Source organism: Papaver somniferum, chromosome 1 (genome assembly GCF_003573695.1).
Source record: "Papaver somniferum cultivar HN1 chromosome 1, ASM357369v1, whole genome shotgun sequence".
Classification (NCBI taxonomy): Eukaryota; Viridiplantae; Streptophyta; class Magnoliopsida; order Ranunculales; family Papaveraceae; genus Papaver; species Papaver somniferum.
The window spans coordinates 114,866,498-114,883,477 of NC_039358.1; the positions used below are offsets into that span (position 1 = coordinate 114,866,498).

The 16,980-nt window shown below is 34.9% G+C and overlaps 1 protein-coding gene and 1 pseudogene across 1 annotated transcript; one reads left to right on the top strand and one right to left on the bottom strand.

Moving 5' to 3' along the window:
• The first annotated feature begins 6,253 nt into the window (after positions 1–6,253).
• On the top strand, positions 6,254–8,489 carry LOC113297368 (patatin-like protein 2). The gene is made up of 7 exons (XM_026545813.1): positions 6,254–6,494; positions 6,646–6,827; positions 6,930–7,116; positions 7,312–7,473; positions 7,578–7,880; positions 7,985–8,160; positions 8,260–8,489. Exons 1-7 carry the CDS (start codon positions 6,354–6,356, stop codon positions 8,327–8,329), a joined length of 1,221 nt encoding a protein of 406 aa, XP_026401598.1. The 5' UTR covers positions 6,254–6,353; the 3' UTR covers positions 8,330–8,489.
• Positions 8,490–8,668: 179 nt separating this feature from the next.
• Positions 8,669–9,863, bottom strand: LOC113297374 (annotated as a pseudogene).
• Positions 9,864–16,980: the final 7,117 nt, after the last annotated feature.

The window sequence follows — 16,980 nt, forward strand, 5'->3', positions numbered from 1 at the left end:
GTAATGAAGTGGAGGACTCTGTGATAAAAATATTCAAATGAATTTACGAAAAAAAACCCTAGTGGAAAAGGCTGTATGACACATCCAAAAAGATTCAGTCCTCTTGGATATGAAGAAGGTGAGGTTGATTCAGATTGTGGTACAGTGGTAGGAGAACCAGAATTGGATCCTATAAAATGGATACAAATCGCTGAAGATAATTCTATTCTTAGCCGTGAGGTTAATAAGTTCATAGATGCAAGTACAGGAAAGGTTACAAATGAACCAGTCCAGATTACTTCATGGTCAAAAATTATGGAAAAGGAAACAATAAATTCTCCGGTTAATATTAATCAGATACTAAGGTAAGTAAACTAGCGCTTGCCGCAAATAAATATAACTTTAGGAAAAATTAAAGGAAATGAGGTACCAAAAACCTAAATTCTAAACCATGAAAATTCTATATTGGAATACTAGGGGCTTGAGAAGGAAGAGGGACCAAGAAGAGTTATGGTCTTTTGTTAATAATTTTAGTCCAACACTGATTTGGATTGCTGAACCTAAGTTTTTAGTTTTGTTCTTTTTGCAATATATTGAATTTACCATGAACGGAAAGCATGATAATTCATATATTTTTTTCTAATAAAAAGGGTAATATATGGTTATTCTGGAGTTCTTCTGTTGACGCTCCTTCAGTTATTTCGATGTCGAGCCAGATGATAACTGTTAGTATGGGTGGAGCTTTGATTTCTGGTGTACATGCTCATGTTGACCTTACTCAGAGAAGAATATTATGGTCTGAAATGGAACTGATCAGTGATCCGCAACAACCTTGGATAGCTTTTGGGGATTTTAATGCTGTGATTTCCGAGGAGGAAAAATTGGGAGGTAGAAAACCTAAGAGGAGAGCTATGTTATGTTTCAATAATTGTTTTAATAATTATAAATAAATTCATGTTCCTAAAAATGGACTTCATTTTTATTGGTCAAACTGTCTGTAAGGTGGAAGTAGAATTCTTTGTAACTTAGAGAGAGTTGTTTTCAATTCAAAATGGCTGCAAATGTTTAATGATTGTGGGTATAAAGTGGGCCTAAGAATCGTATCTGATCATTCACCAATTTTTGCAGGTTGTGCTAATATCCTAAAACCTAAGAATGCTCCTCAGAGATTCTTAAAAAATGTTTCTCTCTCATCCAAGATCCAAAAAATGTGGCTCTCTCATCTAGAATTCAGAAAAGTAGTTCAGGAAGCTATGTTAAGCTCAGATGTTGTTCCAGAAAATGTAGATGCTTTAACTAAGTTAGTGGAAGAGCAGAATGTTTTTAATGGTAGAGAAGTCCAATACAAAACCTTATTGAGGCCGAAATCAAGACTAAAATGGATCGAAGAGGGAGCTGCAAATGCCAATTTCTTCACACAAATTTAAGAATCAAACAAACAAGAAATCTGCTATTTGAGCTAGAAGATGATGATGGAAATATAACCTCAGACCAATCAAAAACTGCTAAGTTGTTGGCAAAGCATTTTGAAAAACAATTTGGTAAAGCATTGAATATATTGAGGATTCTTTATTTGAAGTTATTCCTAAAACTGCGACTTTTGCGACTTTTGAGGATCATACAAACTACTTGTATTTCGCTCATAATTGATTAATTACAAGCTTTTAAAAGAAAAAATTGAAAGATGTAGTTGCGAAAAATCCAATCTTCGGTTGAATCCCGACTGTTTCATGATCAACTAGTTAAACAAGATGATGATGAAAAAATTAAAAAAAATAATGGCAAGATTGAATCGCTTTATTAACCAAGTGACCGAAATTTACATCATTGTTAAAGGCTAGTACCAGCATTAGCAGGGATGATACCATTTCATTGATCCAACCGCCAAACTCGCTTATAAGTTTTTTTTATCTTATATCAAATGGACCAGCCCCGCTAATGCTGATACCGGCCTTTACCAATCGTGTAAATTTAGTCCGGTGCTCTTAAAGGATTGTATATCCAGACCCGTCAAAAAGAAAAAGTATGATGCTAACCATCTTGAGATCGATCAAAGATTCCAAGACTGACATACGTGTTCACCATCTTCTTTTCTTTGTTGATTTCTGTTTCTTGCAAGCAACTTCAAGAAATACACAAGATAGTTGTACCAATTAATTAATATTATCATACATGACGATACCAGTACTATTGAAAGGACTCGCCACTTAATAATACCTGTGTCCTGCATATTTTCCACGGTCAGCTGTGTTTGAATCCTGGTAATCAATAAAAGAAAAAAGAAAAAACCATATGAATCCCGTTCCATCAAAATCTTGTTGTCATTGGAATGTTCAGAAAAACTGTAGACTTGCTAGGTGGCGCATTATCCGTTATTTTGATAAGATTAAGAATACAAAAGAATTTTATCGTTTGGATTTGATCAAGATTTGAGTGTTATTTCTTTAATGGTCTGTTCAGCATGAATAACCAAAATTGCATTGAAACTTCAACACTCCAAAATGTCATGAAGTACTAATATTTTTGGTAGGACATGGAGGAGTATGGTGGGCGATGTCAAAGTTAATTACATTGAAAGATTCAAAACAACTAGCTAATGGGTGTTGTATAGCATGCCAAAAATTACATGCAAGATGGTAGTGGTGTTCGTACTGCATGATTCTCATTCATGTAAGGTGATTTCTCATATTAGGTGAAGATACAAGTTTTGAACTTCTGAACTTGTAAACTTGTATAAGTAGCTAACTTGGAATAAAGGTTAGGTGCATAAAAAATGGAAAATTTCTTGTTTGGTCTTAAGCCCATAAGGTTATTTATAGTAGGGTCCAACCAGAATTTTTTTTTATCTGAAGGTCCACAATTAATTAAAACATAAAAATGACCACAATGCCCTGACTACCAAACGTGTGTGTCTACATGCTCATTATATCGAGTACATATCTGCTGCACAGTTTATGAAATTCGAGTAATATCCGCTACACTGCTTACATAATTTGAGTACATATCTGCTACACTGCTTACAGGTTAAAAAAAACAGGATCTCTCTAGTGCTCCACTCCCATTGGACCACTTCCTCCAAAAAGCGCCAACACTCTTAACATCAGACATATTGAACCTGTAAATGTGACCAAAATGTAACAATTAAAACACAACAACAATCCATATATGAATAACAGAACAAAAATGAATAGTACAAGTAATATGACAACATCAAGATTAATACTACCTAATGATGGTTCAGTTTTATTTCGGTATTCCATATATGTGTTGACAAAATCATAAGAATTAACTGACTAAAATCTATCTATAAAACAGATTCAAAGAGCAACTTTTTCAGTATTCAATATATGTATTGTTAATTCACTGTCTAAAACAACTCCATGAAGAAAAATAACTAAATCGAGAGTCTTATTTCAGTATCGCATATATGTACTTATGGATGAAACAACAACAAGTGATAAAACTAAGAATAAAACATAATCAAAAAGCAGTTTGTATCAGTATGCCACATATGTACTGCTGATTCATGAACTAAAAAACAACTGCATGGAATGAATCTATAAAAAAACAGAATCGAAAGAGTATTATTTCAGTATGGAAGATATGTACTTATGGATCAAACAACAACAAGTGATAAAACTAAGAATAAAACAGAATCAAAAGTAGTTTGTATTAGTATGCGACATATGTACTGCTAAATAATACCCCTGAAACAATAAACAAGCATGATTTTCTTAGAAAATAAAGAACGAAAATAACAAGAAAATCAAATTGAGAGTTCAAATAAGCTAAAAACATCATAATCTAATCAAAAAATCGAATAATTACGATTAAGATTCATACAAACAGTACGTCATATACGTATTGATGGTTAATACACAAACAAAACATAAAGATGCATAGTAAACACAGAAAATCAGTACGTCATATACGTACTGATGGTTAATACACAAAACCAAACAGAAACAAAACCAAAAGCCAACAAAATGAAACTAAAATATCAGATCTCCAAATGAAACGAACGTAAAACATGATTTTATAACTAGATCTGGACTATTTTCATCAAAAACCACCAGTACATCATATACGTACTGATGATTAATACACAAAAGCAAACTAAAAACAAACCAAAGACCAACAAAATGAAACTAAAAAATCAGATATACTAATTAAATGAACCTAAAACATGATTATGTATCTAGATCTGAAGTATTTTTATAAAAATTGAAGTAAAAAAATTAACGAATCAAGAATAAAGATCGTAAACACGCAAAAAAACGAGTTCAATTCCTATTTCAGTAACCCAAAAATCTTAAGTCTTAATTTCTCTCCAAGGAATCAAGAGATATATGTACTGCTGAATCATACAAATTAAGTGATGAATCCATGAGTAAAACAAAATCAAAGCAGATCTAAAACCTAATAAATTAATAAAAAACTGTAAATCATCAAAATCAGTTGGGAATACATCTATAACGATTACCAAAAAGTGATGAAAATATAACTAAATAACAAAATTGATTCAGCAGTTTTCAGTACGACATATATGTACTGTTGAATCATACAAATTAAGTGATGAATCCATGAGTAAAACAAAACCAAAGCCGATCTAAAACACTAATAAATTAATAAAAAAATTTAAATCATCAAAATCAGTTGGGAATACATCTATAACGATTACCAAAAAGGAAAAAAAATATAAAACATCATGAAAATCGATTTGATCCTCATGATTCGGTCGAAAAAACAAATAAAAAGAAAAAAAAAACTAACAAAGAATCAAATAAGATGATTAGAAAACATACCTGGAACAAACAATCTTCAAAAACCATGTCGAGATTTCGAAGCTGCATCGAGAGGAAAGAGAGAAAAAAATGGATCTGAAAAATGAGCTCGAGTAGAAATATGAAACTGATTACAAACCTCATAGAGAAGGGGTATCTCAGTGATTTTAAAAATGCACAGAAAATGTCCCGCACGTGTATGGACCAGGGACTAAAAATTTGGGTCCAATTTTATTGTTTTCTTTTTATTATGGACCTCCAGTTATTGGGCTTTAGTGGGTGAACCTGCCACTAACTAAGAACGCCATAATAGTACCTATAGGTAATTCCTACTAAAAAAATTCTCTTTCCCCCACGCTATTCTCTTATTTTAACAGTTAATTGGTAATTGCTTCATGTTGTAATATTACTTTGGAAACGTCATATATTTTTTGAATTTGGAAATATATACATTCTGATGAAACTCTACTAATTTAAGAAGTAACTAGTACTTTGTTTTGTTTTGAAGCATAATAAGTCGTAAGGTAATGTCATGCACTACGCTTAAAAGTTTTTGGTTTCGTACGCGTATCTGAATGGATGTGTATTTAAGAAGAAAATAACGGATGAACAGAAATTAGACAAGTGTGTTCGATCATATTTGCATTTTGATGGTAAACTGACTTAAAAAGTGGCATGACTGCTAGTCTGTTACAGGTTACCAAAATAATAATATTCACAACTGGATTGGAGTTCCAGCTAGTATTGGTAATTCCTTGTAGAATTTGGTAATCTCTATACGGCCCGGAGAAGTGGTTCGTCGGATTTTTTTTTTTTTTTTTTTTATCAGTGATGATTGATTTTCTGGTATTTATGTATTTGTAATGCCATTTTTCAGGAAAAAAAAACCTACCACTGCATACTGTCGACAATTTTATCCCATGTAACAACTAATAAGTAATAACACGTTCTTAGTGTTTGTCTTGGATACCTTGATTATTCGTGCAAGTGTTGTGCAACATTAATTGTCCTTGCAGAACTGAAAAACATATTCCCCTGGAAGGCTTAATTAATATGGTTGTCGTACATATGCCGGTATACGGATATACCAAGTCAAGTCCTCACAAATATTCAGAATCGAATAGAGAAGTCATTATCCTTTTCGTTGCTCCCGAGTTGTTACCATTACTTGCATCGCCATACAATTAGAAGTTGGTGCATTTGACTATCAAATATTAATTCATGAATCAAGGATTATCTATATAGTTTTATCTTATGGCAAAGAAAGCTTATTAAAAATTTAGAGTTTTTTAAAACAGAACTGTTCAACACGTTATATGATGATCGAGAGAAGGTTCAAATCGTGGATTGGACCTTCAGGGGGGAATCATTTTTTTGCGGAAAACTTGACTATGGAGAACTAGAAAAAAATAGTTCCTAACAACTTAGCTATATATATACCGGTTGGTAAACCAAAATGCTGAGCACTTAAAGTTCTTTAATCAGTTATTTTTGAGATAGTCAGATAGCTCTCCTGAATACGATAGACATAAGATATCTTAACAAACCTAATAACTTCGCCATTAATTGTTTGGAAGTAGCTTAATAATTATGGAGGTCAATAGAAGTATATCATTAAAGTTACAACCACCAACTTATGGAAGATTAATCACCATTCTTAGTATCGATGGTGGAGGAATTAGAGGGATCATCCCTGGCACCATATTGGCATTCCTCGAATCACAACTTCAGGTAAATATTGACCCCCATGAATTATACTGTAGTTCTTATAATTCACCTTACATTTTGCATTCATTTCATTCATATAAGCTTTTAGGATTAACGATAAACTTAATCTAAAAATATCTCTAATTTCATTTCTGGTGTGTTTGTCATGTACCAGGAGTTGGATGGTCCGGAAGCAAGACTGGCAGATTATTTTGATGTAATATCAGGGACAAGCACCGGCGGACTTGTGACAGCCATGCTAACTGCACCAAATGAAGAAAATCGTCCTCTTTACGCTGCCAAAGATATTACCCAATTCTACCATGATCATTCCCCTAAGATTTTCCCACAGAAGAGGTTAAATACTTAAACCGGCGTCCAGGCCTTTGATGTTTTAGAAATTCAGCCAATGACTTTATACTGACAATGGGTATTTTGATTTGGTCTTCAATATTGCAGTGGGATATTTGCTCCATTGATAAATATATTTAAGTTGGCAACTGGTCCAAAATATAACGGGAAGTATCTTCACAAACTTATAAGGGAGAAACTTGGAGAGACTCGTCTGCACCAGACTTTAACTTGCGTTGCTATTCCAACTTTCGATATCAAGCGCCTCCAACCCACCATCTTCTCCTCTTTTGAGGTTCATATTCTTTCTTTAGAATGAGCTTATGACTTGAGAATTTGTCGCATCAAAATTTGAGCACCAGTTGGTCCTCTAATCCGATCATGCATATCATTCTTTTAAAAAAAGTTCCAGAACCTTTTTCTTTTGGCCTTCTTACCCCCTATACAAGATTTTCTTACGTCTAACATCTAATACCAATTTATGGTGTAGGTAGGGACCTCATCACCTGTGGATGCTCGGCTCTCAGATGTTTGCATATCTACCTCTGCTGCGCCAACTTTTCTTCCTGCTTATTATTTCAAAAACACGGATGCCAACGGAAATGAACAAGAATTCAATCTCATCGACGGTGGGGTAGCTGTGAATAATCCGGTAACTTAATGGATTACTTGAGTCTTGGGTATCACATTTTGATACTATTTATATATATTCACAACAAGATAACAAGGTAGTAATCTTAAAGTGATTTGTTACAGGCTCTAGTTGCCATAACTGAAGTGACCAAGGAAATTTTCAAAGGAAACTCGGATTTCTTCCCAATTAAGCCTGTTGATTACGGACGGTTTCTCGTTATATCAGTTGGGACTGGCACAAAAAAGGAAGAAGAGAAGTATACTTCTGAAAAGGCAGCCAAGTGGAATATTTTGAGTTGGTTAATCAAGGGCTCATCAACTCCATTGATTGACGTGTTTTCTCAAGCAAGTGCAGATATGGTTGATTACCACATCTCTGTCGTTTTTCAAGCGCTTCATTCCGAGGAAAATTACTTGCGAATTCAGGTAAGAAGATTATTGTAATTAGACCAACTCAGCAGATATCATTCTCTGAGCCCAAATGAAGATTGTTTTTAACGTTTTTCTCTTTATGTGAATCTGACAAACAGGATGACACACTAACTGGCAGCTTAGCTTCAATCGATGCGGCCACCAAGGAAAATATGAATAATCTTGTGAAAACCGGTGATGCGCTGCTGAAGAAACCAGTTTCTAGGATGAACTTACAAACAGGTCAAGCTGAACCAGTTGAAAATGGTGGAACTAATGAGGAAGCCTTGAAAAAGTAAAGCCAATTTTACTGTTTAACGTTGTTAGTTCTTACGTTAATATCACATGAATCTGTTACAGTCTTCTAAGCTAAGCTTCTCTATTTTTTTTACAGATTTGCCAAACTACTCTCCGACGAAAGGCGACTCCGTGAAAAAAATTCACCTCATACAACACCGGTGTGATTATTTTTTATTGAATATACAAAAATTGTTTGATGCAATTGTGTGTAAATAAGGTCACTTAAACCCATTGGTTTATTTGATTCATGTGTGGTTATGTTCTTTGGCAATTCATTATTGTGTCGTATCATGTACTATGTGTAATGAACTTATATTTCGAACATTGATTATATGCATCAATTATTTTTATAGAGCAATTAAAACCAAATGTTTAGCAATGACGCTGAATAAAACCAAGACGGGTGAACCGCCGATAGTTTATTCTGCTGCCTTGCCACTTTGTTATACTCCAAGTACAGGTTTCATGACCATATATGACTGAGAAAATTCAACTATACCACGTTAAGTAACCGGTACCGGTGAACCAGTTTCATTATCAAGTACTGAAGCAAACCCATTGCAAACGAACATGGCGAATAGATCCATAACAGGGGATCGAAGCAACAGTACTATTGCCAAATGACAACATTTATTGAAAAGCATAAATAAAAATTATTGGACCTTTTTCATTTTCAGAAATGAAACGAATCGTTTCATCAAATTCACAGCATTCTCACAGGTAGGATTAAGTGGAACACATGATCTTCTCCTTGTGCCTCCATAATCTCCACAACTCCACTCCATCCACAATTCTTTAATGTCTCAAAATAAACCCATCCTATGTCTCTCAAAACATCTTTCTCTGCTACAAACACCAAAACTCTGTCACAGCCCAACCTTGATAGATTCATGTCAGTTGTTGGGTTGATAAGAGGATCGTTACACCCGGTTGTTGATGGACAAACATTATACCATAATTTTGCTGGTCCTTCCTTTGAGAAAACGTTAAACTTGTCTTCCAAAATTGGTTCCACACTACTACAGAAGTAAGGCTGCACCATAGCAACACCAAATATCTTCACCCCATGAATCTGTTCGGGGTTAGTTCCGGCTCGAATTGCCATATTATGTGCAATAGTAGCACCAGCACTATCACCAGCCAAGAAGACTTGATCAAAATCCGCATTATCGCTTAACCAGCTCTCACTACCTCCCCCTTTAGAGTGAGAGAGAACCCAGTTTAACGCTGCCCATGAATCGTCGAAAGCGATCGGAACATAGTGTTCGGGTGCTCTTCTATAATCAACAGAAACAGCAACAACGTTTGCTTGTGAAACCACCTCATTTAGATAATAATGGTAATGTGGAGAAAATGCTGTTTCAATGCAAAATCCTCCTCCATGGAAATAAACAAGAAGAGGAAGTTTCTTCTTCTGGATGAGTTTTGGAACATAAAGTCTCGCTGTCACAGCCCGTTTCAGATATAATCACAACGTCTTTTGGATCTTCAAAACGTCTTTTGATGAAACGTCAGTTTTTGGATCTTGAATGGATGGAGGAACAACTTCTGTTCCGATTAACCTTTCAACTCTGCCATCTTTGAAGACTCTAATTAATGGTAGAAAATTCATGAGCTATTTCTTCACTGCTATTCTTTCGTTCCATTAGTAAGAGCGAGAAAACTAGAAGTATGGAACAAAGAATGGATTCATTTCAATCTCAAACTTTAAGTAGGGGTAGTTCCCAACTAACCCTTTTCTAGATCGAGATATATTACAATTTTACAAGAAACCGAGTAGAAAGAAATAGGGCTGTTCCGGGAAAGTTATTTATGACTAGCGCTATGGTGGGTCGTTATTACGTACCAAATCTTTCCGATCTCGGTCTCATAATAGTGACATTTGATCTCTGCCAGTGAATATCAGCATTACAATTTTAACATTCTAGTAGGAGGGAATGCGTGGAAGATATCCGAGGCGCTTGCAGAATAATAAAGTGTATCTGGAGTAGCAGGGAATCATTTCACCCACCTGCTCCTTACAACCAAGATATCTACCAAGAAGAAGAGAGCACGACACATGAAAAGTAATGATTCAAATGAGCAATGGAAATCAAACAGAATGATGGAGCATTTAACGTGGAGTCAGAACGGTCAACTAGCGAAATACCAACTGACTAGGTAACGTGTTAAGAAAAGATAAATTGGTACTAAGACTGCACAAGAACCGAACCAGAACCAGTGTACCTGATCAGAACCGGAAATTTTGGATCAGAACTGGGTCGGAACCGGTGTAGCCGGTACAGGGAACGAGAATAAAACATGAGAACCGGTGTAGACCGGGACAGGTACCGGTTCTTATCTAATTTCCGGCCACCCCGGACCGATTGTACCCAGTAATATTCTAGCCATAAATTATAAAATTAAAATTAATCTTAACCGTCCACTTAACATATATAACCCTCATGACCTAGTCCATTTCACTCGTTTCTCTTCTCCATTTCTTTTTCTTCTTCACCTCTCCACAGAGAGCTGCCGCTGCCACCTCTCACCATTACAACCTCCGCCACCAAAATTACCACCATTTTAGTCGTTTAACTATCTTGTTCTTTGCTTTTGTTTCTACTTTTTCTTCTACAAAGGCAAGGAGCGGAAGAAATACTTTTTATTACTTTTTCTTCATCACCATTTGGAATAAGGTAATGGTTAATTCTTATTTCTTCTTCTTCTTCTATTTTTCTTTACTTCGATTTGTTTGTCTTTACTTCTATTTTGGTTCAATTTTGTTTCAGTTTTTAGGCGTTCTCAGTAAAACGAAACCCTAGGTTTTACAATTTGGGGTTTTTCAAAAACGAGTATTATGTATGATTTTTATTTATTTGCATGATATCGAATCATCTGTTAATGAATAATGATAGCTAATTGATGTTTTAGGGTTTTGATGATTTCATTCTGTTGATTTTTAGGGTTCTGAGATGTTTTGCTATGAAGTAATTACTAAAGATGATGGAAGAGATCTATGGGGATGTCATTAGAATTACACAAGGCATATTCAACAGTTGATGATGATTGGAGTAGAAATCTAAATGATTTTGATAAAGCCGCATATCAATCTTGGTTATTAGGTCTTGGTGATCAGAAGAAGAAGAAATGTGTTGATTTGGTTGTATCATTGTCAGTAGGAAAATATTTGTATGGATTGTTCGATTGTATGGATTATCAAAACTTTCATTTTTGGTGTGTTTGGATCTGTATATTTTTTTCTGCATATTATTACGACAAAATTTTTATAACAAGTAAAAACCCGGTACCGGACTAGAACCAGACTGGTCTTATATGTACATGTACAACTCCAGGTACAGGTCCTCAAAATGAGGTCCCTGTCAACTCCAAGTACAGGTACCGGGTTCATAAGAAAACCGGACTGTATCGGCCCATGTGCAGCCCTAATTGGTACAATTGGGAGGCTTCCCGAGAACATCAGAATGATGTCCGAGATAGTCAGCTAGTCCAAAAAAATAAATAGATTATAACAATATGTTTGAGGTACTGAGACATATTTAAGGAAGAGAAAACATATGTAAGACTAAAATTAACATGTTCTTGAGAGATTTTAAGACTAAAATTAGCATGTTCTTGAGAGATTTCTTGCATATGCTAAAATCATATAATAACTTTATAGTTTCTTTATCTTGCATCTGGTTGGTGTGGTTAGGTCGAAGTGTAGTGGGTTGCGGGGTTTTATGCTACTACTGTTCGTCGCTAAAACATGACTGATTAAAGAGATCAAAATAAATAATCTAAACCATAAGTCTTAGAACATTAAACTAAAAACTAAAACAAGTCTTTTAATGATACAAACCTAGATAGTTCATAATAAAGTATAAGGTATCAAGGATCAGGCGGCAGCACTACCATCGTTGTCAGCACCACTACCACCACCTGTATTGACATTTGGCAGCAACATCTGCAACAACTATATTGGCAGCAGCCTCAACAGTAATTGTTGCATAACCAACGTCCATTTCTTCATACAGGCCATTCATCTCTGCATCGTGTATCCCCTGAGATGTAATTTCATCTCTACAGTGTCACTGTAGAGATGACAGTAAAGTAACTGGGTGATGATACCGGTGACATGAGTTCAAAACTCGTCATCATCAAATTCTTAACCAATCAACTAAAAAAAAAATCTTAAAAAAATCAAGCCCCAAAATCGGTATGTAGACAATATATGTAATCCGATTCTGGGTATAAAACTATACAGAGAAATTGAACCCTAAAATCGGTTTACGAGGAACATCCTATAAACGATTCTTGTTATTCAATATGTATCTTAAAAATACCAGTAATTGGTTTACGATCAAGCACTTATAAACCAATTCTAGTTATGTCTCTATATATTCTGATCTACCTAGAATCGGTAGATGCTAATCATCCTATAAACCGATTTTGGTGCATGTTCTTCACGGAGACGACGAATATTCTAAAATCGGTATATCTGATGGCTCCACATAAACCAATTTTGGGTAGAACTACGAGGTTTTGGTTTTGTAAAAGTGGATTTTACGTGTTTAAATCAATGAATAACCAAGTTCAAAAGTATTGGCTCGAAGGGGATTTACCTTACGAATCGGCGATAGTTGATAAAAAGATTTAAAAAAAAAAATTTGATTAGGGTTTGAAGATTATTAAAGATTAGAAGAATATGGAAAGATTTTTTTTTTGTTTGTTTTAGAAGTTTAGGTTTTGTTTTCTTTGAAAGGATTTCAATTTTTATGAGTTTAGGATTAGGGTTCATTTGAGACTAGATTAGTTTTTTAATCCATTTTAGACACCCCGTAGCCATTTCTATAAGTTGGGAGAAGAAATTTATAAGCCTCAAATAGTTTTTACTTTTTACAGGTCCCTGACCAGCAAAGTAATTTTTTTTAAGTGAACGGAAAAATATTGATGGCTCTTCCTCTCGGATGCCATGGAGAGTCTTGTGCTTAATTGAGGAGGTTAAAGTTACTGCAAGTTTCATCAACATGTCTCAATATGCATCTAGGTTCAGTGTCCAAGATGTGTGGACATATTCTCAACCCCCTCTTGTATTAGCGCTGAGCCAAATTCTGCTCCAACTTTAGTCTAAGCTTTGTTTTCTTAGTCTTTTTCTTGGGGAAAAAACTGTTTAGTCAATTTATCGGTGGGTCCATATTGATTTGGTCCTATGGAAAAACACGATTACTATTTGGTCCATAATTGTTCAAAAATATGGAAAATGGCCAAAATATCCTTTCATACTAATTACCGCCTTAAAGGCGAGGAAACGTATACTTCGTTCATTTATTCTCCTTTCTTCTCTATTTCCTATTATGTTTTCCAGAAACGTTTCACTTCCCTCATCTCAGATTCAAAGAGAAAATGATGAACTCCGAGCTTTATGTATGTTTCATGGTAGGAGTTCACTACTGTTGGTGAACTATGTTGTGCTAGTCCTGCTTTTGGGGATGGAGTTCACCATCTTTGGTGAACTCCGTGTTTTATGCATGGTTCGTGGTAGGAGTTCACCACTTTTGGTGAACTATGTTGTGCTAGTCTTGCTTATGGGGATGGAGTTCACCGTCTTTGGTGAACTTTGTGCTTTATGTACGTTTTGTAATAAGAGTTCACCGCTGTTGGTGAACTATCCTTGTGCTAGTCTTGCTTATATGATTGGAGTTCACCGTCTTTGGTGAACTCATAGCTTTAGAGTTCCCCACTGTTCGTGAACTATCCTTGTGCTAGTCCTTCTTATGGGGACGGAGTTCACCGTCTTTGGTGAACTTCGAGCTTTATGTATGTTTCGTGGTAGGAGTTCACCACTGTTTAGTGAACTATGTTGTGCTAGTCTTGCTTATGGGGATGGAGTTCACCGTCTTTGGTGAACTCCGTTCTTTATGTTTGTTTCATGGTAGTATTTCACCACTGTTGGTGAACTATCTTTGTGCTAGTCTTGCTTATGGGGATGGAATTCATTCCCTTTAGCGAACTCTGGACTTTGTAGTAGGAGTTCAACATGTTTTATGAACTATTAGTTGTTATCATATAAAATATAATAAGAGTTCATTATTTATATTGTTATCATAGATGGTTCTTGTCCAGAGTTCATTTATAAATTACATTTTCCCCCTTTCTATGTAGATGAGGATGGGAATAAAGCTAGTAAAAAGTCAACTATAAAGTTCAAGGGTAGCTTTTCTGCTTTCATTACGCTTGCTAGTAGTATTAGAAAACTGAAAGAAGGAGAAGCTTTAAATGCACAACAAATTGCACTGCTGAAAAAGAGTCGGTTTTGGAATGTGATTCATGTATTTATAGTAGACGAAATTGCTAGCTCTGAGTGGAATAAGATAGTCAAATCATGCCAACTCCTATGGAAAGCACACAAAATAATTCCTGGTCAAGATTTTGTGTTTGAATTCACATTTGGGGAGAAACATATATCTTAAGATATTCTCCTAAAGAGTTCTAAATAATGTATGGCATTCCGTGTATGCAAGATGGAGGAATAGAAGATGCATTGCTAGAGTCTCTAACAATTAGTGATTGCAGATATGGAAGGTTCTATAAAGCACATGGATTTACTCCACCTGACAGAAGAGAGTATGACATAACAAATGTAGAATTAAAAACTAAGATCCTTGAGTTGGTTAAACATAAAACATATGATGATATCTTGTTACAGTGATGAAACTTTTATTGTTGTTAACACTTTTTGTTACTATTGGTGTTGGAAGTTCCATCCATTGTAAGTACATTGTCTTACTAGAGTCTGGTAAAGTGTCCTGGCCTCATCTAATTCACAAGCATATCATGGAAAGTTTAGCGAGAGAGTCTACTACAAGATTTAGTTAATGAAGAATTTCCTCCTTTAAGTGTGAATAAATTACAAGATGTTGCATCTAGTAGTTCTTCAATCATTAATGTTGTTAACGTGGAGCCTGATTTAGAGATGGGTGTACAAGAAGTTGTGAAGAAAATTATTAAACCTAAGAATATCAGTTTAATTACAACAAGAAAACAAAATTCTCATAATTTAGTGAAAGAGAAAAAAGGGGTGAGAAGTCCTTCTGCTTCTCAATCTCATAATTCTAAATGAAGATTCTCTTTTGGAATGTCAGAGGCTTAAGGAGACCTAAATCCAAAGACAAATTAAGAAGTTTAGTAAAGAATTTTAGTCATACTTTAGTTTGGGTGGTTGAGCCAAAAATAAATGGAATTCTAAGGATTGTAAAAGTCTGAAGTTGGCTGGCATGAATCACAAGTTAATTCACAATTCAGATAATGATGAAAAAGGTAATATATGGTTGTTCTGGAGTGCTTCAACCACAACACCTACAATAGTTTTTATAACAAAGCAAGTTATTACTGTGAATATGGGAGGAGTTTTAGTGTTTGGTATACATGCTGCTTCACTAACTGTTGATAGAAGAGTATTATGGTCTGAATCAGAAAGTGTTATAAATATGGATTTACCATGGTTGTTAATTGGTGATTTCAATACTGTCTTCAGTGTAGAAGAGAAGATGGGTGGAAGAGCTCCTCTAAGAGTGGCAATGCAGGATTTCCATGAAGTTTTGAATGCTTGCAGTTTAATTCAAGATTCTAACTCTAGATTACAATATACTTGGAGTAACAATATACCAGGAGGAAAAAGGATTGTTTGTACTTTGGATAGAGCTCTATATAATTTAAAATGGACTGAAAAGTATCCAGAATGGAATTATAAAGTGGGTGTAAGAAGTATATCTAATCATAATCCATTACTAGGTTCTTGTGTAATGGTCCCCAAACCAAAAAATGTTCCTTTTAGAGTCTTAAAAGTTTGGCTTGAACACGAAGATTCCAAGAATTTTATTCAGGAGGTGTGGAATGAGGAGGTGAGTGGTAATCCTTTTTTTGTTTTTATGCAGAAAATGAAGAAAATGAAAATAAAAATAAAGGAGTGGAATTGGAATATATTTGGAGATGTTAGAGTCAAATTGGCAGAAGCTGAAAAGGAGGACTTAAATGCAACTATCATTTCAGATAAAGATCCAAGCAATATCCCTTTATTGAATAATTTAGTGGTGGCTAGAGGAAAGCAGGAAATCCTAACACAACGACATCAATCAATTCTTCACCAAAAATCAAGAGAACTATGGGTTAAGGATGGAGCAACAAATACCAGATTCTTTCATACTTCTATTAAAATGAGACGACTTCAAATGCCATAACAGAGCTTGAAGATGATTTTGGTACCATTATAAGTGATCAGAGTATGATTGCTTGTTATTTGGAGAATCATTTAAAAAAAAAAAATTTTAAAGAGACTAATTTTATTGAAGGTATTTTTGATGCTATTCCTGAAGTAGTGACTCCAGATGGCAACAAAATTCTAGAGGAAATTCCTTCATCTCAAGAGATAAAGGAAGTCGTGTTCTTAATGAATCTAGATAGTGCTCCTGGTCCTGATGGATTCCCAGGTTTTTTCTACAGATATGCATGGGAGATCATGGGGGAAGGTGTTATAAATGCAATCAGATATTGTTGGAAGAAAGGTTTCATCCCAAGAGGTCTTAATTCTAACTTTTTATTTTTACTTCGAAAAGTTAAATGTGCTAGAAGACCAAATCAATTCAGACCTATAGGCCTTAGCAATTTCAGTTTCAAAATTTTGACTAAGATTATGAAAATAAGGATGTATGGGTTGATGGGAAAGGTTATATCAGAACAACAAGGTGCATTCTTGAAAGGTAGATGCATACAAGAACATATAGTCTTGGCATCAGAGATGATAAATGAACTTGACACCAAGAGGAGAGGGGGGAAT